This window comes from Danio rerio, chromosome 1, assembly GCF_049306965.1.
Source record: "Danio rerio strain Tuebingen ecotype United States chromosome 1, GRCz12tu, whole genome shotgun sequence".
NCBI lineage: Eukaryota > Metazoa > Chordata > Actinopteri > Cypriniformes > Danionidae > Danio > Danio rerio.
The window spans coordinates 61,729,672-61,753,561 of NC_133176.1; the positions used below are offsets into that span (position 1 = coordinate 61,729,672).

Here is a 23,890-nt window from a genome sequence, read left to right on the forward strand (position 1 = left end):
GTTTCGCTCCTGAGACTGCTGGCCCCATGACCTGGCCCCGGAAAAGCGGATGAAAATGAATGAATCAATGAAAGAATGTATGCTAAAGGTCACCTAATAAATTTCAAAGTGCAACTGCTCCACAGAAATGCATAATTTTAACCACTGTAGGGAGGGCGACTGATAGAAAGTAAGATGTAATTGAGAAAGCTTGCTCACGGCAGAACCAATGGGTGGAGTTTGACATCACAGTTGCTGAACAAAACCCCACCCATCAGTTCAACAGAAGTATAGATCAGCTCAGGCTCCACCCACAGAGGAGGATCTGGGTATTATTTGACTCTACGGTGAGCTGCTTTTGGAGGGTGAAAACATTAAACCTGTGCGTCAATCCTGGGTCTATTTTAAATACTGTTTTATTTAAACAGCAGGTTTTGTGGTAAGTTCTTTACTTTTTTATTTAATTATGTGGTCATAGTTGCAGGTTGAGTCTTTGGTCATTGTTTTAATTTTGACAGTGAACCGTTTTAATTGAGTGTTGACGTTATTTGTGCAAGATTGTGAATTCCTATTTAGCTAACCTTTCTGAATATTCTAATATTCTGGCAGTTTTTACAATAGTTTTTGCTATGTTTGATGTTTATTTTACAACTTTTCCCCCTCTCCCCCACCTCCTCCAGGTAATATACCAGATGCTTTTACATTTTGCACATTCTTTCAAAGCACAATGACTTACAGTGTGATTCTGTCACAAAGGCAACAGATCAACTTCCCTTAATATTCACTGTTCCTCTTTATTGACTAAATACTGTAACTATGGTACAAAGTAATGTCTGTTCACCTCAGGAGCTATATCTATAATTATTATAACTAATAATCTTATGGTACTTCCTAATTCTTTGAGAATAGTGAAGTCCACACCACAGCTACTTTGAATTAACTATAGTTCCCCACTGAGCTCAAACATTTGGAGAAGACCAAGCTCCAGCACATGATCAGAATAAACCTTATTGTTTGCTGATGATCTCTAATGTTGTTAATATAGTTTCAGTGAGCAGGATTTAAATGAACCGTTTACTTAAATTTAACATCTCATCATTTACTCGCCTTCAAATTGGTCAGAATCAATGAGAGTTTTGTTCATAAGTTAAAAGGTTTGAAGTTTCTGTTCCTCGGTTGGAAGTTTAGTCAAGTGTTATAAAAGCGTTGTTAAACTAACCTTGAGAAGAGATATGATTGCTTTATTTGATGAGCATATTTTATTTATTGGTCTAAAGACATTTGATATTCACAAATTTGATCATGTGGATTTTAACAAGTAAAGCCATTCTGTTCAAGTTGAGCACCATGGCTTCAGACTTGTAGATTGCTCATTCTGTTCTATGCTGGTTCACTCTTGACTGCAAACCATCCCAGTGCTCACAGAAAGTCCAAGACTAATAAAGCTGATAGGGCAATATTATCTGCAAATAGCAGAGATCAAATCCTGTGATCCTCTCCAACCCGAAGCGGTGCCTGGAAATTCTGTTTATAAAAATGTTGAACAGAACCATTGACAAAGGGCTAACATTCATTCATTCATTTTCTTGTCGGCTTAGTCCCTTTATTAATCCGGGGTCGCCACAGCGGAATGAACTGCCAACTTATCCAGCAAGTTCTTATGCAGCGGATGCCCTTCCAGCCGCCACTCATCTTTGGGAAACATTCACACACACACTCACACACTACGGACAATGTAGCCTACCCAATTTACCTGTACCGCATGTCTTTGGACTGTGGGGGAAACCGGAACACCCGGAGGAAACCCACGCAAATGCAGGGAGAACATGCAAACTCCACACAGAAACACCAACTGAGCCTAGGCTTGAACCAGCGACCTACTTGCTGTGAGGCGACAGCACTACCTACTGCGCCACTGCTTGGCCCAGAGGGGGTAGGGTCAGGAAATGTCCTCAAGCCGGGATTCGAAACTCGGGGACGCCCTGAAGTGCTACTGCAACATATGTCAGCATGCTAACCACTAGGCTATTGCACTGACTGACTTGTTCAACATGCACTTTGAACAAGTCAGACTTACCTTTAACAAAGCATCCTGGACCCCAAACTCCTATTACACTGCCCACAGAACGCCACATGGGACACAACCAAATGCCTTTTCCAGGTCTATGAAGCACATGTAGACTGTTGGGTAGTGAGGGGATAAAACTGGTTTGGTGTTTTCTGTGATCCAGACCAATTTTACATTGATTTTCCTGATTCTGAGGCTCTACTATCAATCAGATTCTCCTCTTGAGTCCCATGGCATAGACTTTCATGTAGAGGCTGTGGTTGGAGCACACCCTTAGGACCCCCTTTTTAAAAAGAGGAGCCACTACCTCAGTTGCCCCTCCAGAAGCATTGTATGTAAAATCCAAGACAACCCTACCACATCCAGAGACGTGAGGTACTTGTGGTAGATCTCATTCACCCCAATGCCTGGCCACTGCTTCACTTGCAAACATCAGTGACTTCAGCCAGAAGAAACTTTTCAGTGGGATTGAGGAGAACATATTCCTTCCACCATTTGTTTACATCCCCAATCAAGGTAACAGCTACCCACCTCTACTATAAACAGTGTTGGTGAAGAACTGCTTCTCCATCCTAAGACAGTCGTCTTCCATGGTCTCGTGGACCTCATCCTGGGCCAGAGATTTTGCTTACACAACAATACAAGTACCCACAGCTTACTTGGTCTGCTTCTACCAAAAACAGTCTAGGGAGTCCCTTATGCCAAACAGGCAACATAGGACTCCTTCAGTTTGACAGCAACTCTTACTTCATGTGTCTTCACTGGAATTATGGGTTGCTGCCATGACAGGAATAGGAGGCCTTAGAGTGACATATCCTAATGGCCACATTGAAAATGAAGGAAGACAACTTGGTCCTCTTGGATTCAATGTCTTCAACCTCCCTCCAGATCCAATCAGATCTCTCTCAGAGGTTGGAGTTGAAAATCCCTCTATACCAAGACATGCCTACACCAGCCTGCCATCTCTCAGCATGGCCACAGGCAACTCTAGAGTAGGTGAGAGTCCAGATCTTCTTGAGAACTTGGGTGCCAGAGCTATGGAGGTGAGGCCTGCTACTGCTACGCCTCCTCCCTGGCCTTCAACCACTGCCCAATCTGCATTTCACCATCCCCATACAAATCCTCCTGCAGGTAGAGTGTCAAATGAGAGATGTCACGTGCATTCGAGCCCTGACCACAGGTCTGGCTCCAGTGTCCCTGGATGCACCATGAAGTGCATCACTTTTCTCATAAGGGTTTTTAGAGAAACAAAAAAAAAAACTTACTGTGTTTAAAAAATTCTGCAGCAGTGGACTGATCAGACCTGTCATCTATTTTCCCTTACATTAGGCAAAAGAACACAGTAACTGTCCAGCAAACACAAGATTGAAAACATGCAGAGAGTCAAAGACAAGCACAAAGCCATCATGAGGAACAAGTATGATAGATTATATGAAGGAATCAAACTACAAGAGACCGAAACCCTCCTAAACCGTATCTACACCCAGCTGTACATCATAGAGGGAGAGAGTGAAGGAGTGAATGAAGAACATGAGGTTTTACAGATGGAGAAAACAGCCAGAACAAAACACTCCCAACACACTCCAATCTACTGCAATGACATCTTTAAAGAGGAGAAAGAGCAAATCAAGACTGTTCTTACTAAAGGCATCGCTGGAATCGGAAAAACCGTCTCTGTGCAGAAGTTCATTCTGGACTGGGCCGAGGGAAAAGCCAATCAGGATGTAGATTTCATGTTTGTGCTTCCATTTCGAGAGCTGAACTTGATCAGAGATCATCAGTACAGTCTTCACACACTTCTGCTGGACTTTCATCCTGAACTTGAAGATCTGGAGCCCAAGATTTATGAGGAGTGTAAAGTTGTGTTCATCTTTGATGGTCTGGATGAAAGCAGAATCACACTGATGTTTTCAGACGCTCAGAAAGTTTGTGATGTGACTGAGACTTCATCAGTGGCTGTGTTGATGTCAAAGCTGATGAAAGGAGAGCTGCTTCCCTCTGCTCTCATCTGGATCACCTCCAGACCAGCAGCAGCCAATCAGATCCCCTCCAAATACATCAAGCGTCTGACAGAAATTCAGGGATTCACTGAGCCTCAGAAGGAGGAATATTTCAGGAAGAGAATCAGTGAGCAGCATCAAGCCAGCAGAATCATCTCACACATCAGAAGAGCAAGAAGCCTCCACATCATGTGCCACATACCCGTCTTCTGCTGGATCTCATCCACTGTGCTTCAGAAGCTCCTGGAAGAAGATCTGAGTGCAGAAATCCCTCAAACTCTGACTGAAATGTACATCCACTTCCTGCTGATTCAGATCAACATGAGGAATCAGAAGTATGAAGAGAGAGATCCAGAGAAACTCCTGCAGTCCAACAGAGAAGTGATTGTCAAACTTGCTGAAGTGGCTTTCAGACAGCTGATGAAGGGCAATGTGATGTTCTATGAGGAGGACCTGATTGAGAGCGGTGTAGATGCAGCTCACACCTCAATATATTCTGGGATTTGCACTGAGATCTTTAAGGAGGAATCTGTGATTCAGCAGAGGAAAGTCTACAGCTTCATCCATCTGAGCGTTCAGGAGTTTCTGGCTGCATTTTTTGCCTTTTACTATTATTTAAGTACAATTAGAGAAGGACTGAAAAACTTACTTTCAGTACAAAGTTTGCTTGAAGGTGCAGTTGATAAAGCCATTGAGAGTGAGAGTGGTCATCTGGATCTGTTCCTGCGGTTCCTGCTGGGCGTCTCACTGGAGTCCAATCAGAGACTCTTCCAGGATCTACTGACACACACAGAGAAGAGCTCAGAGAGCATCAGGAGAAGCACACAGTACATTAAAGAGAAGATCAGAGATGGACATGGACTCTCCACTGAAAGATCCATCAATCTGTTCCTCTGTCTGCTGGAAGTGAAAGATCAGACTCTGTCCAGAGAGATTCAGGAGTTTGTGAAATCAGACAAACAGTCAGAGAAAAAACTCTCTCCTGCTCACTGCTCAACAATCGCCTACATGCTTCAGATGTCAGAGGAGGTGCTGGATGAGCTGGAGCTCCAGAAATACAACACATCAGATGAGGGCAGGAGAAGACTGATACCAGCCGTCAGCAACTGCACAAGAGCTCTGTGAGTGTTTAGTTGTTACTTTTTTGTTTCTTCTGTATTTGTAGCTTGTTTTAATGCCCTTGATCTGCTTCTTTTCCAGTCTTACTGGCTGTAATCTCTCTGCTCAGGATTGTGAAATTGTGTCGTCAGTTCTTCAGTCCTCAAACTGTGTCCTGAGAGAGCTGGACCTGAGTAACAATGACCTGCAGGATTCAGGAGTGAAGCTGCTCTCTGATGGACTGAAGAGTCCAAACTGTCGACTGAAGATACTGAGGTTTTAAGAATATATAAAGGATAATGTACAGATGGTCATATGTTGATGTGTCTCTAGATGATCTGTCTTTGTCTGCAGGTTGTCTGGTTGTATGGTGACAGAGGAAGGCTGTGGTTTTCTATCTTCAGCTCTGAGATCAAACCCCTCACACCTTAGAGAGCTGGATCTGAGCTACAATCACCCAGGACAATCAGGAGTCCAGCTGCTCCAACACACACTGGAGGATCCACACTACACACTGAAGCAACTAAAGTATGTAGTTTCCCCTATCATAACAGTCATTGAGTTTTAAAGGCTTATTTACAGTTAATCGTACCATTATTTAAGTAATGTTTACCTTAATTTCTAGTTTGGATCATGGGGGCCTATTTAGAATGACACCAGGAATGAGAAAATGTAGGTTGTTTTCTTGGTTACACACAAAACAAATGTTGAGTTTTCATGTCTTGTGGGCTCTTCTCATAGCTGTAATGATGTTTCTACTGTACAGACTGTGTATACCAGGGATCACCAAACTTGTTCCTGGAGCGCCGGTGTCCTGCAGATTTTAGCTCCAACCCTAATCAAACACACCTAAACAAGCTAATCAAGGTCTTACTAGGTATACTTGAAACACCCAGGCAGGTGTGTTGAGGCAAGTTGGAGCTAAACCCTGCAGGGCACCGGACCTCCAGGAACAAGATTGGTGACCCCTGGTGTATATGGTACTTTTGCCAAACACTACCCCTAAACAAAAACATTTGCTAAATAAATAAATGTATATGCTAAATCTGTCCAATAAATAAAATCTCTCTTTCTGTGTTCAGATGCCTGTTTTCTCACACTGGATCCAAACAGCGCTCACACTCGTCTGATTCTGTCTGAGGAGAACAGGACAGTGGCTCACGTGGAGGATCATCAGCCGTATCCTGATCATCCAGACAGATTTGAGAACTATGAGCAGGTTCTGTGTAGAGAGACTCTGACTGGACGCTGTTACTGGGAGGCTGAATGGAGGGGCAAGGGGGCTGGAATTGCAGTGTCATATAAAGGAATCAGCAGGAAAGGAGGGAATGACTGTTGGTTTGGATATAGTGACAAATCCTGGAGTCTGTACTGCACTTCAAGTGGATTCACTGTTTGGCACAATAATGTGAGCTCTAACATATTGATCTCTGTGCCCCAGTCTAATAGAGTAGGAGTGTATGTGGACGTGCCGTCCGGCTCTCTGTCCTTCTACAGTGTCTCTGACACACACACACTCACACACTTACACACATTCAACACCACATTCACTGAAGACCTCTATGCTGGATTCAGAGTTTATGAATCCTCCGTGTCTCAGTGCAACATTCAGCAATCATAATTTGAGACATGACAAATAGTCTCTTTTTAGGCAATCAAGTTTTTTTTTTTCCTTTTTATGATGATGATGTTGATGATGAAAGTCTTTATTTGTCACATAAACTCTTACATGTAGTGAAATTGGACCCCTCCGACCACACACAAATATCTGACATTCCAGGGGAAGACAGGTCTGATGAGAGGTAGCTCTTAGAAAGAGGAAATAAGATACATTAAGGCAAAGGAAGGTGAAAAAATATAAGCCCCTCTCAGACTATCCTTGAAGAAAGGCAGTGTGAGATGTGAAGGGGGGAAGCGCCAGCAACAAGCATATAAACACATACACATGACATTGCAACAGGTAATGGGAACAGGGAATGTGGAGATAGTCCAATATAGGCAACAGCTATCTAGTTCTGCCACTAGAAAGCCACACCCACACTGGGGGTGATGAGCATACCCCGCATGGGGTGCGGGGCAGGCAGTGATTGTTTGTCAGTAGCTGTGTACGTGTGTGTGTAAGCCTGTGAGGTCTCAACAGCCCTAGTAGCAAAGAATTCTGGCCCAGATTTGGCAAAAAGCTGGCACAGCAGGCATTCATCCGGCACTGGCATACAGCATGTGGGCCAAACATGGCCTGGGTTTGGCAGAGGTGGCACCGTTTTTAAGGCGGCACACAAGATTTGGGCCAGATGAAAAACGTAGTATTTGGCCCAGATTACAAAATTTGATAAGTGGGCCATGTGAGTTTGGCCAGTCTTGACCCACATTTAAAATACACTAAAATCATTTTTGAGTAAAGAAAAAAAATTCTACCAATCACTTCACTTTGAGAAAAAGCGTGCCCATAGTGTGCCTAAAGCGCATCACTCCATGGGTTTATCAATTTCATTGCAATCGTGACACACCAACCTATCTGGCCCAGTTCAGGCCCAGTTATGAGTTATTAACTTGGCTGAGACTTGGCCCAGATATGGTCTGTGTTTGGCCCTTATCTGGAAGCCAGATTTGGTCCAGTCATGTACCGTAATTCACTGCGGCATGTGGGCCAAGCAAAACCTGATTGTGTGGGCCAGAGCTGGGCTAGAGAAATTTTGCTATGTGGGAGTTGTCCTTGGAATAAGGAGGAGGAATTCAGAGGATCTCCTTATCTTGTTTTCCGGGGGAAGTTGTTTGTCTCCAGCTGAGGCATTCTGGCAGGAGAGTCACAGAGAACCCAAAAGAGAAAAGGGAAAAAAGTTTCCAGATTTGGGTCAATATCTGCCAATTTCACAGATAAATAATATCCATCATTTGTCTCCAGGTGTCCAAAATCTTGTGACAAAGCCGCTAGTTTCTCCACAATGTTTCCAATTTGTGATCCATAACCACAATCTTGAGTGCTAATAACTCTGCTTAACACTGTGTCAAGCCACCCGGCCTGCGTGGTTGGGTTTTGGGCTGCACTGACCACTTTTATCAACTGTCGATACCCTAGGGCTCTGCCTAAGCCTATCAGCAGAAATCATGTTATTAAAGTTACAAATAGATGGATATCTTCAATATCCTACAGGGACAGAGCGGCCAGGCACTCGACGCACCACTTTTCTCACTCGTCCAAAAGGTATCATGCTGCAATCGTACCTGCAGGACAGTTTGGTTCCCCTGAACCCAGACTTCTCTTCGAGACGATGGTGTCAATTGCGTTTAGAGACCAGTTGATCAAATCCATAATTCTTTTTTTTTAATTTTTTTTTTTTAGAGCAGGACAAGGAGAGCCCCAGAGATAGAATAAGACAAGACAAGAGGACCCAGCCAGGAGAGATATGGGAGGGAGAGAAAAATATTGTGACCTTCTTTGCCAAGAGCCAAAGAAATAGTCTTGTTATAGTATATGCCATGTTGGGAATTAATGTGTTTATAGTAAAACCTTACAGTAATATTAGCACTCATCTCATTAACAATACATTTACAAAAAAAAAAAGTAAATGATATAATGTCAGTAATAATAGAGTTAGTATACATAACATGGCTCCATGCAATAGTGATTAAAATGCTCTTACATCAAGACTACTCTTAGAAAATGATGATGTTTTTCACCACAAAAGGAAGTGTAATCATGTTTCATATAACTGTAAGCAAAAGTCAAAGATGAAAGTACACAATGCAGAGCTTTTATGCTGTCGACACTGGATTTTCAGTGGCTGCATATTCTCTGGTAAGTTACCTTATTTTTGTTCTACAAAAATTATTTATGATTAGACCTGAATACTGATTATTTCATTATGTATTATTTTAATTTAAGCCATTTTAGTGTCATTTTTATATCAATAAAACAGGAATATTGCTTCAGAATGTGTAGTATTTACTGTGATTTCACTGTAAATTTATTATGTATCACACTGTTAAAAATGTAGACTAAAATCTGTTGTGTAACGTTGACTTGAGGCCTGTATTGAATGATTTTAACTTTTAAAAATTGTTAATCAATTTGCTACAAATGCAGTGCTATAGAGTGTATGAAGGCTGAGAAAAGAAAAATAACAATAAATGATTAAATAAATAAAATAAAATGATTAAAAACATTTCTAAAATTATGAAAAAAATTACATTTACATATTTATTTTTCCATGTAATTAGGCTTTTGTGTTAATAAAAGAAGCTAGCAAGTTAAGAATATCACTCTAAAAAAAGATTAATCAGTGGTACTTTTGCTATTAATTCTAGGAGAATTAATGCTTTAAAGAACCTACAAATATTCTGAAATGGTTCTTCAGCAGTTCTTTAGAGTGGACAGGCTGCTATTTTCAGGTGAAAGTGTTTCCACTGTGATTATAGCCAAAGAACCACTTTAAGTGCTATTCAGCAACTTATGGAGTAATATTCATGTTGTCGTATGTATATGTTCACTCATTAATTACAGAAAGAAAGATATATTGTTCAGTTTTGTAAAATGGAGGATCTTTTGAGCTCTCAGCCGGTCATAAAGCATGTGAGTATCAGTTCCTCTCAGCAGATGATGTGGTTTTGACATGTGATTCTTTCTGTCTGGATATATTATTTTAATGCCACAGTCTCTTTCTTGTAAGTAACACACATAAATCACATGTCAAAACCACACATGTTTGACAAACAGAATCATTTCTGCAAATAAAGAGGATATTATACTACACTGATATTTTGAATAAACATCTTTGTTTATAATAGAGAAACAACAACCAAAGCTATAAAATTAGTCATATTATGGGTAGAATATTGCAGTGTTGTTTAACTAAGGATTTTTATTTGGTTGTACTATAGGTCATAAATAATACTACAGACTACTTTATACAGCACTTCTGTTATTGAGAACACCTTTAACTCCAGTCTTTAAAAAAAAATGTCTGAAGTACTCATATATGTGTAAAGTCTGAAGTTTCTCAACATACCTAACACAGTAAAAGGAGGACAGAGACTTTACCATGAGTCTTAGTGTCAAGACAGAAGAGGACTCTGCCATTAAAATGAGTCCTGCATCTCCTGGATCAAGCTGTGTGTGTGTGAAGAGTGATCATTCAGTGTCACATCTGTCTCCAGGATTAAGTGATGCAACAGTGACCTCTGAACTCAGGTAAGACACTTTCATTAACATGTAAACAATAGGATTCATCTAAAGTACGGCTGGAGTCAAAGACTTGGCTAAATTCTGTTAACCATGCTCTTGTCTAGCTTTAACAATTAGACAATCTCGACTTGTCTTTTTTAACTTTACGGTTTCATATTCAAACTGCTTCTTCATTTGCCTTCTGTACGCATCAGCAGTAGAAACAGATCAGAGCCTCCAGAACCCAGTGGTATGTCTGTGAAGAGTAACACATCCATGATTGCAGGAGTCAGCTTCAGTGATAAACACTTGATCTCTGACTTTAGGCTGAATGACACAAAGAGACAAACTAGAGACAAACCAAAGGTTAATAAACTACAGAGAATTAAAGACCAACACAAAGCCATCATGAAGAGCAAATATGAGAGTTTATTCGAGGGGATCAAACTCCTGAAGAACCAAACCCTCCTGAACCAGATCTACACCCAGCTGTACATCATAGAGGGAGAGAGTGAAGGAGTGAATGAAGAACATGAGGTTTTACAGATGGAGAAAACAGCCAGAACAAAACACTCCCAACACACTCCAATCTACTGCAATGACATCTTTAAAGAGGAGAAAGAGCAAATCAAGACTGTTCTTACTAAAGGCATCGCTGGAATCGGAAAAACCCTCTCTGTGCAGAAGTTCATTCTGGACTGGGCCGAGGGAAAAACCAATCAGGATGTAGATTTCATGTTTGTGCTTCCATTTCGAGAGCTGAACTTGATCAGAGATCATCAGTACAGTCTTCACACACTTCTGCTGGACTTTCATCCTGAACTTGAAGATCTGGAGCCCAAGATTTATGAGGAGTGTAAAGTTGTGTTCATCTTTGATGGTCTGGATGAAAGCAGAATCACACTGATGTTTTCAGACGCTCAGAAAGTTTGTGATGTGACTGAGACTTCATCAGTGGCTGTGTTGATGTCAAAGCTGATGAAAGGAGAGCTGCTTCCCTCTGCTCTCATCTGGATCACCTCCAGACCAGCAGCAGCCAATCAGATCCCCTCCAAATACATCAAGCGTCTGACAGAAATTCAGGGATTCACTGAGCCTCAGAAGGAGGAATATTTCAGGAAGAGAATCAGTGAGCAGCATCAAGCCAGCAGAATCATCTCACACATCAGAAGAGCAAGAAGCCTCCACATCATGTGCCACATACCCGTCTTCTGCTGGATCTCATCCACTGTGCTTCAGAAGCTCCTGGAAGAAGATCTGAGTGCAGAAATCCCTCAAACTCTGACTGAAATGTACATCCACTTCCTGCTGATTCAGATCAACATGAGGAATCAGAAGTATGAAGAGAGAGATCCAGAGAAACTCCTGCAGTCCAACAGAGAAGTGATTGTCAAACTTGCTGAAGTGGCTTTCAGACAGCTGATGAAGGGCAATGTGATGTTCTATGAGGAGGACCTGACTGAGAGCGGCGTAGACGTCTCTGAAGCCTCAGTGTATTCTGGGATTTGCACTGAGATCTTTAAGGAGGAATCTGTGATTCAGCAGAGGAAAGTCTACAGCTTCATCCATCTGAGTGTTCAGGAGTTCCTCGCTGCTTTCTATGTGTTTTATTATTTCATAAGCCACACCACAGAGCCATTTTTAGATTCATTGCATAATTTACATAAGAGAGCAGTAGATAAATCCATTGAGAGTGAGAATGGGCGTCTGGATCTGTTCCTGCGGTTCCTGCTGGGCGTCTCACTGGAGTCCAATCAGAGACTCTTCCAGGATCTACTGACACACACAGAGAAGAGCTCAGAGAGCATCAGGAGAAGCACACAGTACATTAAAGAGAAGATCAGAGATGGACATGGACTCTCCACTGAAAGATCCATCAATCTGTTCCTCTGTCTGCTGGAAGTGAAAGATCAGACTCTGTCCAGAGAGATTCAGGAGTTTGTGAAATCAGACAAACAGTCAGAGAAGAAACTCTCTCCTGCTCACTGCTCAACAATCGCCTACATGCTTCAGATGTCAGAGGAGGTGCTGGATGAGCTGGAGCTCCAGAAATACAACACATCAGATGAGGGCAGAAGAAGACTGATACCAGCCGTCAGCAACTGCACAAGAGCTCTGTGAGTGTTTATGTTACTGCTTTGTTTCTTGCATATATTTACCTCGTATTAAATTCCCTTGTGCTTTTCTTCTTTCAGTCTTGCTGGCTGTAATCTCTCTGCTCAGGATTGTGAAATTGTGTCGTCAGTTCTTCAATCCTCAAACTGTGTCCTGAGAGAGCTGGACCTGAGTAACAATGACCTGCAGGATTCAGGAGTGAAGCTGCTCTCTGCTGGACTGAAGAGTCCAAACTGTCAGCTGGAGATACTGAGGTATTAAGAATAAATAAAAGAGAGAATTATGTCAATATCTGAAGATGATCCATCTGTTTGTGCATTGGTGTGTGCAGGTTGTCTGGCTGTATGGTGACAGAGGAAGGCTGTGGTTTTCTATCTTCAGCTCTGAGTTCAAACCCCTCACACCTGAGAGAGCTGGATCTGAGCTACAATCACCCAGGACAATCAGGAGTCCAGCTGCTCCAACACACAATAGAGAAACTCAAGTAAGTGTGACAAAATCATTCATTGATTCATTTGTGAGCGTTTACGTGAGTTTTCAAACATTCATTATTATGCTTTGGAAGAATAATTTCTTCTTCTGAATAATGTGTATTTTCTAGTGTGGACAATGGAGGTGCTTTAAGAATCACACCAGGACTGAATAAATGTGGGTCCTCTCATACTTTGCATGGCTCTTACAGTTCTGAACAGCGCTGTGAAATGTTTTTAATATGTTTTTGATCTCTCCTCTTGTGTTCAGATGCAGTAGATCTCACTCTGGATCCAAACACTGCAAACACTAACATCATCCTGTCTGAGGACAACAGAAAGGCAACATACACAGAAGAGCCACAGCCGTATCCTGATCACCCAGAGAGATTTGTTGGTGGTGAACGGGTTCTGTGCCAAGAGAAACTAACTGGGCGCTGTTACTGGGAGGTGAAATGGAGTGGATGGGGTCATGCAGCGGTGACGTATAGAGGAATCAGGAGGAAGGGAGGCAGCTACTGCAGGTTTGGGTACAATGACAAATCCTGGAGTCTGGATTACTCTGATGACAGATTCACTGTCTGGCACAATAAAAAGAGAATCGACATACCAGCCCTGTCACCCCAGTCCAATAGAGTAGGAGTGTATGTGGACGTGCCGTCAGGCTCTCTGTCCTTCTACAGCATCTCTGACACACACACACTCACACACTTACACACATTCAACACCACATTCACTGAAGACCTCTATGCTGGGTTCAGAGTTTATGAGTCTGAACTGTCTTTGTGCCAGAGTACACCACACAGAGACAAATTTTAATTTAGCCTGTGATCATTTTTTTCTACAGAACTTTTGTAGGACTTTTCTGTTCTGAAAAAAAAAATTCATAGACGCCTTGTTCTTAAAATAAACATATGTCTGTGAAAGATCCATCTTCTGCTGTTGTCTTTTCTTAGTAATCTATCTAGAACAAGGAAACCAAACTTGTTCCTGGAGGGCCGGTGTCCTGCAGATTTTAGCTCCAACCCTAATCAAACACACCTAAACAAGCTAATCAAGGGGTTACTAGGTATACTTAAAACATCCAGGCAGGTGTGTTAAGGCAAGTTGGAGCTAAACCCTGCATGACCTCTGGAAACGAGATCGGTGACCCCTGGTGTAAAATATTGGTTGAATATTGACAACCGGACAACATTACATGCTTTTATTCACAGTATTCATTACCTTAATTAAATTGTTAAAAATAAGTTTGTCTGGCTTTGAAACTTACACTTTTGAATGTGTTATAATGACAGTAAGTAACAGGCTTTCAATGCTATTATGTTCCTTCATGCTAGAGTGCAGTCAGACAGTACGTTCCAAATGAAATATACTGTATCACACTGTGAAGGGAACTTCGAAGTGACAAAACAGTCATGACCACCACATTGAAGTGTTTTTCCAAACCAAAGTGCTTAAAACTGACCACTTAGAAGACCACTTTCTGTCCCTAGAAGTGCTCTTCAGAAGCATGTCAAAGGGTACAACTGATTGACACATCAGACCTCATTAATTCTTTTCACATGGAAGCTATCTGGTGTTGTACAGCATGTTCCAATTTTAAGGGCTCTTCCCTATGCCCTAATTCCTCCAAGGCTTTCCTCAGAGGGTGATCCTTTTGAATGGTAGGGAATAGGGACAAGACAAACGGAATGTGCTGAGTGATTTCATCCCCTTCTTCTATAAACACATGAAAGTTGCTATTGATCTTTCAGAAGTCCAGCAGAAACATTTATGCACGTACCAACACTTGTTTGTCACTATTTCCATTTTCAGAGTTAATTTAATTGCAGAATGTGATTGTGTATATCAGATTCATGTGGGCAGGGTCATAATGTCCACTGTGGGTCCAGACCCTCAACTACTTACCAAGACCCACACCGGAACCAAGCCAAGAGTCTGGTTGTGTTGATGCGCACTTCCGTGACCAGAAACGTTGCATGCACACTTCTTTGGCTCAATCAATACATATCCTAAACATAGCTCAAACATGGCTGGGGACTTTAACACAGCTCGACTCTTGGCTTGGATTTGCTCCTAGATGTGTAGTTGTGAGCTAATGGCCAAGTGAGTTGAACTTGTAAACAAAAGCTTGCTGGTGCAATTCCTGCAGGAATGCAGATGTGCAATGAAACACACTTTCTCTATCTTCAATACCCACACGTTATGGTTTTGCCAGGTACAATGTGATCCTGGATTAATATCTATGTTCGTCCTGGACCATAATTTTTTGTTGGAAAATGTAATCTGTACCTATTACCTCCCGCTAAACCCAACTAAAACTGTACATTATTCCCAAATGATCAACTGTGAATGCTAAATCATATTTTGTACAATCAACTACAGATAGACAGCAGCAAAATTGTAATACATTTTTTTTTGTCATTATTTAATAGGCTACATTAACCATTTAGTTAACAGTCTGAACTTACCTAACAACAGTGTATATTAACTTAACGGGATACTTCACCCATAAAAGAAGATTTACTGCTAATTTACTCACCCACAGGTCATCAAAGATGAAAGATGTAGGTGTCTTTCTTTCTTCAGTAGAACATAAAAAAAGATGTTTTGCAAAACTGTGGTCCCTGGTGATTCTTATAATGGCAGTTAATGGTTGCTGTGTTCATAGATGGAAAATAAACACATGCAAACATGCAAAGAAAATGTCTTGTAAAGGTCAGGCAGATCTCGAGGACATCTCTGCACAGAAACATCAACTGGCCTGGTAAGGATTATCATTAGCCATTGATAAATGTTCAGTGCAACGTGCTTTATATTACACTTTGTGATAAATTAGTTTGAAACAAAAGTTTAACAGTGGAAATTGGTTAGAATTAATATTTACATTTTATTCACACTTAAAACACAATTTTCTCGACTCAATGAAATAGTTCCTTGAGGTCTTGATGATCTGCCCCTATTAAAAGAAATCGTTTCCAATTAAATTGAGGTCATTTTTATTTCTCTAGTACTTTTACAATGTAGATTGTGTCAAAGCAGCTGAACACAGAAGTTCTAGTAAATATAAACTGTGTAAGTTCAGTTCATTCATTCATTTTCTTTTCGGTTTAGTCCCTTTATTAACCCGGGGTCACCACAGTGGAATGAACTGCCAACTTATCCAGCACGTTTTTACACAGCGAATGTCCTTCCAGCTGCAACCCATCACTGGGAAACAACCATACACACTCATACACTACAATCAATTTAGCTTACCCAATTCACCTGTGCTACATGTGTTTGGACTGTGGGGTAAACCGGAGCACCCGGAGGAAACCCACGCGAACGCAGGGAGAACATGCAAACTCCACACAGAAACACCAACTGACACGGCCAAGGCTCAAACCAGCAACCTTCTTGCTGTGAGGTGACAGCACTACCTACTGCTCTACTGTGTCGCCCCCAGTCCAGTTGAGTGTGGTTTAATTTCCCTGCTGAAAGTCCAAACCCTGAAGAGCAAATCCATTGATGCGCAGCTCAACAAGTCCCAAACCAAGTAAGCCAGCTTCACCTTTTTTTCTTTTACCGTCATTTATCTTTACAATTAGCTTAATTATATATTGGATTTTGTATCACCTAGTCCCTAAAAGTATGTGAATGCAAGATATTTGCATGTATTTACATACATATCTGCAAATAAATACAGAAACCAAAAAAAAAATGTGAGAGCTCTGTTAAAAATAAAGGAAGTGTAACTGATGTTCACATGACAGAAACAGAAAAAGAGGTAGAAATACAAGACACCAAGCTATAAACCTGTCAGAACTGGATTTGCAATGGTCACATGTTTTCTGGTAAGAACTTATTCTTAATGTAATCGTGTCGTCTTTTTAAAAATTGCCTCTTTTTGCATGAAGATTCAAACCTCCGTGTAGTGTGTTATTTATGCATAATAACAGATTTTTGTTATAATATATATTTAAATATTATCTATATTTTAGTTATATTATATATTGGTCATAAAAACAGCAATATCACTGTTAACAAATGTGATTGTTGTTATAAACACTTACAAAAAGTGCTTAATTTAATCTAACTTAATTGAATCCTTATTTTTTTATGGTTTCATTTTAGTCTGACATAAACTGAGCAAACTAAATACAATGATGTACAAAATCATTTTAATGATGTTAAAAAATGAGTTTTTAAAGAAGATAAACAACTCAAAGTTTCTATAATAAATACATTAAGCTCAACAGGACAATTAAATTCTTTTTTTTTTTAAATGGAGTGTCAGTAAATGAATTGTTTTCTTTACAGAATCATCATCATTACCTCTAAACTCAAAATGAGACTTTATTATGGGCTTCTACATAAATATGTTTAAATTTAACCACTCAGAGTTTATTTAGGAAGTATCAGTGAGAGACGTCTGTGACCTTAAAATGAGTCTCAGCAAGAGAAAGGGCTCTAAAATGAGTTCTGCATCTCCTGGATCAACCTGCGTGTCTATGAAGAGTGATCAATCCAAGAATTTTGTTTCTCCACAAATCAATGATGGAACAGTGACCTCTGACCTCAGGTAAGACAAGTATATTTTTAGTTAGCTTAAAGAGATAGTTCACCTTAAAATAATTATACTTTCTGTTGGACACAAAAATATTTGGAAGAATGTTGGAAACTGGTAGCCATCGTCATACGCTGTAAATTATTCTCCCACCATGGATGTCAATGGCTACCAGTTTCTAGCATTCTTCAAAATATTTGTATGGTGTTAATTGAAGAAAAAAAAATTGGAACCACTACAGTGTGCAACCCAGGCTCATTCTGGAAACGTGGCCCCGCAGACGTTTCTGAAGACCGCAAAATACGTCCCGGGAGGTACGTATTTGTGCAGTTTTTGTTTTCGCGAATCCGCGAGAGGCCGCTGCGCTGCGCTTTTTCGCGTTTTGAACGCCTCTCAGGAGCGCTGCCATTTACGTCCGCACTGTTCTCGCGCGAAAAGCCGCCGGAGGTCGCTGTCGAGCGACCGTCGGTCTGACCAATCGGCTGACCCAGCCGCCCTCCTCCTCCTTCACTAAACTCAAGCGACAATTTACAAAAGCCGTCCAGAAAAGAAAAGCAAAATCCCTTGTCCGCGTTTTCGGATTTTGCTGCATTCTCGCCCCGTCACAAACTCGTTCGCTTCAAAATTTTTTGGATTCTGTTTTTCATCTTACCTGATTTCTGGAACCGCTCTTCTCCGGACTCGAAGCCGGTCGTCGCCGTGGGTAGCCCCTCCTCCTCCGTGCCTCTGCTCTGCCGATGTAACACCACGAGCTGGTGAGTGAGCCGTCAGCCCAGCCGGCGAGTGCGAAGAAGAGGAGCGGCTTCACACCGCCCTGTAGCGTTCGCTCGAAGAAAAACAAATGCGGCCATACGTACCTCCAGCCAGGTAAATCCCGGTCTCCAGAAACATCCGCGAGGCTACGTTTTCAGAATGAGCTTGGGTTGACAGTGTGAGTAAATATTGAGAAAATTTAGAGAGACACAAAATCACTTTCCAGAACCTTCACTATCACTGTTCTTCACTGGTAGACTGATCCTTGCAAATATTTGAAACGTCTTAATAAGAGATGGACATATGTGGTCATAAATACACCTTGCAGGTCCTGCTAAATGTTAATAATTAAAAATCGTCGCCATTGTTCATGAGTTTCATGTTTGTCCTAAGCAGTGAAACTGACATGCTCTTTGTAATTAAAGATTATTTTTAAACAATTAAACATATGGTTCACCCAGATAAGAAAATATATTATGCATTCAGCCTCTGGTTGTTCTAATCCTGCTGGTATTTTTTGTCTTTTTTTATTTTATTTTTTTATAAATGTCCTACTTGCACGCGCATCAATTCTTGTCTCACTGGTACTTTGTTTTACTCCTCATTTGAAAATTATTTTATTTAAAAATTATCCAAACTGAATGAATGTAAATCTAATGACCTCTAACAGTATTTGTAGAGCAGTAAATGATGCATTGTTTATCATTTCAGCATCAGTAGAAAGCAAATTTCAGAGTCTCCAGAACCCAGTGGTGTGTCTGTGAAGAGTAGCAGATCCATGGAGCAACGTCATACATTCAGTGATGGACCAACAACCTCAAAACGACCGTTAGTACTGCACATGCATGTATAGAACATCTCACTTGAATGCATTTAAATACAATTAATCCATTCCCAAAATTGGATTTTCTGACAGTCTTCCATGAGGATTAAATCACACTTATTTCTTCATTTTAACTTCAGCAACAGAGAAATCCATGAACAGACCAAATTGGTGTCGTCAATTAAATTCAACTTACAAACTCACAAAAAACAGGAGAATCAAGAAACAGTTCTTAAGACACAAGCACAGGAAACTGGAGACCTGCAGAGAGTCAAAGACAAACTCAAAACCAGTTTGAAGAAAAAATATGAGAGATTATTTGAGGGAAACACACTCCAAGAGAACCAAACCCTCCTGAACCGGATCTACACCCAGCTGTACATCATAGAGGGAGAGAGTGAAGGAGTGAATGAAGAACATGAGGTTTTACAGATGGAGAAAACAGCCAGAACAAAACACTCCCAACACACTCCAATCTACTGCAATGACATCTTTAAAGAGGAGAAAGAGCAAATCAAGACTGTTCTTACTAAAGGCATCGCTGGAATCGGAAAAACCGTCTCTGTGCAGAAGTTCATTCTGGACTGGGCCGAGGGAAAAGCCAATCAGGATGTAGATTTCATGTTTGTGCTTCCATTTCGAGAGCTGAACTTGATCAGAGATCATCAGTACAGTCTTCACACACTTCTGCTGGACTTTCATCCTGAACTTGAAGATCTGGAGCCCAAGATTTATGAGGAGTGTAAAGTTGTGTTCATCTTTGATGGTCTGGATGAAAGCAGAATCACACTGATGTTTTCAGACGCTCAGAAAGTTTGTGATGTGACTGAGACTTCATCAGTGGCTGTGTTGATGTCAAAGCTGATGAAAGGAGAGCTGCTTCCCTCTGCTCTCATCTGGATCACCTCCAGACCAGCAGCAGCCAATCAGATCCCCTCCAAATACATCAAGCGTCTGACAGAAATTCAGGGATTCACTGAGCCTCAGAAGGAGGAATATTTCAGGAAGAGAATCAGTGAGCAGCATCAAGCCAGCAGAATCATCTCACACATCAGAAGAGCAAGAAGCCTCCACATCATGTGCCACATACCCGTCTTCTGCTGGATCTCATCCACTGTGCTTCAGAAGCTCCTGGAAGAAGATCTGAGTGCAGAAATCCCTCAAACTCTGACTGAAATGTACATCCACTTCCTGCTGATTCAGATCAACATGAGGAATCAGAAGTATGAAGAGAGAGATCCAGAGAAACTCCTGCAGTCCAACAGAGAAGTGATTGTCAAACTTGCTGAAGTGGCTTTCAGACAGCTGATGAAGGGCAATGTGATGTTCTATGAGGAGGACCTGATTGAGAGCGGCGTAGACGTCTCTGACGCCTCAGTGTATTCTGGGATTTGCACTGAGATCTTTAAGGAGGAATCTGTGATTCAGCAGAGGAAAGTCTACAGCTTCATCCATCTGAGTGTTCAGGAGTTCCTCGCTGCTTTCTATGTGTTTTACTACCATGTGAACACAACTATGGATGGACTGAGGAATTTTGCCTCGGTCGAAAACCTGCTTAAAGGTGCTGTAGATAAAACCATTGAGAGTGAGAATGGTTATCTGGATCTGTTCCTGCGGTTCCTGCTGGGCGTCTCACTGGAGTCCAATCAGAGACTCTTCCAGGATCTACTGACACACACAGAGAAGAGCTCAAAGAGCATCAGGAGAAGCACACAGTACATTAAAGAGAAGATCAGAGATGGACATGGACTCTCCACTGAAAGATCCATCAATCTGTTCCTCTGTCTGCTGGAAGTGAAAGATCAGACTCTGTCCAGAGAGATTCAGGAGTTTGTGAAATCAGACAAACAGTCAGAGAAGAAACTCTCTCCTGCTCACTGCTCAACAATCGCCTACATGCTTCAGATGTCAGAGGAGGTGCTGGATGAGCTGGAGCTCCAGAAATACAACACATCAGATGAGGGCAGGAGAAGACTGATACCAGCCGTCAGCAACTGCACAAGAGCTCTGTTAGTGTTTAATCTGGTGAAGAGACATTGCTGAATGAAATTTGCATTTCTGGTATTGAATTAATAAATGTTGAGTATTTTTTAGGTAAAACTGAATTCTCGTTTGTTCTGCTCTTCTTTCAGTCTTGCTGGCTGTAATCTCTCTGCTCAGGATTGTGAAATTGTGTCGTCAGTTCTTCAATCCTCAAACTGTGTGCTGAGAGAGCTGGACCTGAGTAACAATGACCTGCAGGATTCAGGAGTGAAGCTGCTCTCTGATGGACTGAAGAGTCCAAACTGTCAGCTGGAGATACTGAGGTATGTTTGTTTACATCAGGTGTAAAACATATGGCAGAGTAATGTGTGGTTCATTCCACTGTGGTGACCCCTGATAAAAGCAAGGAATAAACTAAATGAAAATGTAATGTAAAGTCAGCTGATTATGCTGATATCTGTCTGTAGATGATCTGTTTGTCTGTCTCTGCAGGTTGTCTGGCTGTATGGTGACAGAGGAAGGCTGTGGTTTTCTATCTTCAGCTCTAAGTTCAAACCCCTCACACCTGAGAGAGCTGGATCTGAGCTACAATCACCCAGGACAATCAGGAGTCCAGCTGCTCCAACACACACTGGAGGATCCACACTACACACTGCAGAAACTCAAGTATGTGGGGCATTACTTGCATTTAAGGTTTTACACTAGTGTACTAATACTAGTACTCTTAGTTTTAATGTTAGTTAAACACTGCACATGTTGAATATGTTAATTTATCATTACAGTTTAAAGTTACATGTAGATAAGCACAAGAGTAAAATTCTTGCTGATTTCTCATTTGAATAATATTTTGTAAAAAATATCCTATAGTATTGTAAAACTGTTTCTCACTATACTTCAGTTCAATAAACAGCCTGCATGGCTTGTGTTTTGGTTTTATTTAGTTTGGATTATGAAGGACATTTCAGGATCATATCTGGACTGAGGAAATGTAGGTCCACACACACACACACACAAACACACACACACACACACACACACACACACACACACACACACACAACTGTGCATATTTAATGTTATGCCTTTATGTGTTCAGATGCAGTTAATATCACACTGGATCCAAACACAGCACACAATCAACTCATCCTGTCTGATGGAAACAAAACAGCAACACATGTGACAGATCCTCAGCCGTATCCTGATCATCCAGACAGATTTGATCAACAGGAGCAGGTTCTGTGTAGAGAGACTCTGACTGGACGCTGTTACTGGGAGGTGAAATGGAGCGGCTCTGGTCATGTAGGTGTTGCTTATAAAGCGATCGAGAGAAAAAGTGGGAGTAATTGTCGATTTGGACGCAATGAACACTCTTGGAGTCTGTACTGCTGTGATGAGGTTTACTGTTCCTGGCACAATAACAAGAGTGATGATATTACTGCTCCTTCATCTAAGACTAATAGAGTAGGAGTGTATGTGGATGTGCCGGCCGGTTCTCTGTCCTTCTACAGTGTCTCTGACACACTCACACTCATACACACATTCAACACCACATTCACTGAAGACATCTATGCTGGATTTGTGGTTTATCCTGCATCTTCAGTGTCTCTTTTGGATATTTAACAACCTTTTTGGGGAAACCCCTCACAGTGGAACAAATGTCAGACAATTTCCTTATTAATTGTTAATTAACTCAATTTAACTAATGAAAAAGTCATTGAGACTCAGTCTTTTGTAATTAACTTTCTCAAAACTGCAACTAAAGCACATTTTAGCACATGATTGTGAATAGTGACAACAATGTAGCGTGTAATATTGTATTTGCATTGTGACAATCAGCAATATGCTTTATATATATACTGTAGGACATGTAAGAACGAGGCTTCAGTCAATGTTCTGGATCTGAAAATGCGACCTCGTCAAACAAACCCTTAAATCCGCTGATGAGCATGTATCAAACTGCTCCCAAATCAGTCCATACATCACACATCACTTCATTACTAATCAAAATGAGAAAGAGTCTGATGGATAAGATTGAGTGTATTTCCAGAAAAATCAGAGCAGGGCAACACGGTGGCTCAGTGGTGTTGCACTGTGGCCTCACAGCTCACAGCAAGAAGGTCGCTGTTTGATAATTGAATAAAATAAATTGGCCATGGAATGTGTGTGTGTGGGGGGGCACGGAAATAATAATCAGAGCACGGAAACTTACGATGATCATTTTTCACTATGTAAAATAAAGGATTTTCTGAAATCAAAAAGATGTCATGGACCGTGAAACCTTTTTAGATGTAGATAATTGATTTAGCGAGAATTAAATTTAATGTTGAAGATCATCAATCATCATATACGGGGCTGAGAATACATTGGGCTTCTAGGCAAAATCACACCCAAGGGCCTTATTTATTTTTTTATTTTCCACAAAATTATAAATGTTTCTGCTTTATTACTTTTTAATGTGCTAATTAATTTTATTATTTCTCTATTTAGTTTATACTTGATTATTATATTTTATAAAATTATTATTAATATATAAATTGTTGATTATATTTTACAAAAGCTTTGAGCTTGTAACAGTAATCTTTAATGATCTTTAACGAAATCTCGCATTACAACATTTTCTGATGCTTATGTAACCCCACTGGTCCTACACCACCCAACCCACTTGGAGCTGCTATCGAATCGATGATTTTCCACATGGGAATTGGTTGCTCTACCAAGGAGGCTAAAAACCATGGCTTCTAGCTAAGAGTGAAGTTTACCTGCACATCACTTCACTAGCTGGTCTCCGCTACACTCACCCATTAACTTTAATTTCGGTACATTATTCTTTAATTCAATATATTTTCTATCTAAAAAATAATATATATATATATATATATATATATATATAT

General features: G+C 40.9%; 3 protein-coding genes across 9 annotated transcripts; all 3 read left to right on the top strand.

Annotated features, from left to right (window-relative positions):
* The first annotated feature begins 300 nt into the window (after positions 1-300).
* LOC141375289 (protein NLRC3-like) lies at positions 301-9,321 on the top strand. The gene is made up of 6 exons (XM_073908041.1): positions 301-418; positions 3,377-5,168; positions 5,248-5,421; positions 5,500-5,673; positions 5,771-5,817; positions 6,228-9,321. Exons 2-6 carry the CDS (start codon positions 3,421-3,423, stop codon positions 6,764-6,766), a joined length of 2,682 nt encoding a protein of 893 aa, XP_073764142.1. The 5' UTR covers positions 301-418; positions 3,377-3,420; the 3' UTR covers positions 6,767-9,321.
* LOC100334101 (protein NLRC3) lies at positions 8,850-13,821 on the top strand. Of its 6 annotated transcripts, none has more exons than XM_073908168.1 (8): positions 9,405-9,534; positions 9,647-9,715; positions 10,024-10,333; positions 10,522-12,423; positions 12,502-12,675; positions 12,753-12,905; positions 13,023-13,069; positions 13,163-13,821. In XM_073908168.1, exons 3-8 carry the CDS (start codon positions 10,185-10,187, stop codon positions 13,708-13,710), a joined length of 2,973 nt encoding a protein of 990 aa, XP_073764269.1. In that variant the 5' UTR covers positions 9,405-9,534; positions 9,647-9,715; positions 10,024-10,184; the 3' UTR covers positions 13,711-13,821. The 6 variants fall into 6 exon arrangements, with proteins under 6 accessions (XP_073764275.1, XP_073764248.1, XP_073764259.1 ...); XM_073908191.1 differs by having other exon boundaries at positions 10,525-12,423; XM_073908174.1 differs by lacking the exons at positions 9,405-9,534; positions 9,647-9,715 and adding an exon at positions 8,850-8,941 and having other exon boundaries at positions 10,161-10,333; positions 10,525-12,423.
* A 2,870-nt stretch (positions 13,822-16,691) lies between these two features.
* si:ch73-236c18.7 lies at positions 16,692-23,157 on the top strand. 2 transcript variants are annotated; one of them, XM_073908088.1, is made up of 8 exons: positions 16,692-16,727; positions 17,194-17,455; positions 18,905-19,021; positions 19,157-21,025; positions 21,149-21,322; positions 21,492-21,665; positions 21,941-21,987; positions 22,096-23,157. In XM_073908088.1, the coding sequence occupies exons 2-8, from the start codon at positions 17,319-17,321 to the stop codon at positions 22,617-22,619; spliced, it is 3,042 nt and encodes a 1,013-aa protein (XP_073764189.1). In that variant the 5' UTR covers positions 16,692-16,727; positions 17,194-17,318; the 3' UTR covers positions 22,620-23,157. The 2 variants fall into 2 exon arrangements, with proteins under 2 accessions (XP_073764189.1, XP_073764179.1); XM_073908078.1 differs by having other exon boundaries at positions 17,286-17,455.
* Positions 23,158-23,890: the final 733 nt, after the last annotated feature.

Bases quoted from the DNA above. Each gene is read 5' to 3' on its own strand.
- LOC141375289 (XM_073908041.1), top strand. From the start codon at position 3,421: ATGCAGAGAGTCAAAGACAAGCACAAAGCCATCATGAGGAACAAGTAT. The intron at 5,169-5,247 runs GTGAGTGTTTAG...CTTCTTTTCCAG, and splicing joins AGCAACTGCACAAGAGCTCT to TCTTACTGGCTGTAATCTCT. The intron at 5,422-5,499 runs GTTTTAAGAATA...CTTTGTCTGCAG, and splicing joins TGTCGACTGAAGATACTGAG to GTTGTCTGGTTGTATGGTGA.
- LOC100334101 (XM_073908147.1), top strand. From the start codon at position 10,185: ATGAGTCTTAGTGTCAAGACAGAAGAGGACTCTGCCATTAAAATGAGT. The intron at 12,424-12,501 runs GTGAGTGTTTAT...TTCTTCTTTCAG, and splicing joins AGCAACTGCACAAGAGCTCT to TCTTGCTGGCTGTAATCTCT. The intron at 13,070-13,162 runs GTGGGTCCTCTC...TCTTGTGTTCAG, and splicing joins CACACCAGGACTGAATAAAT to ATGCAGTAGATCTCACTCTG.
- si:ch73-236c18.7 (XM_073908078.1), top strand. The intron at 17,456-18,904 runs GTAAGACAAGTA...TTATCATTTCAG, and splicing joins ACAGTGACCTCTGACCTCAG to CATCAGTAGAAAGCAAATTT. The intron at 21,988-22,095 runs GTAGGTCCACAC...TTATGTGTTCAG, and splicing joins CATATCTGGACTGAGGAAAT to ATGCAGTTAATATCACACTG.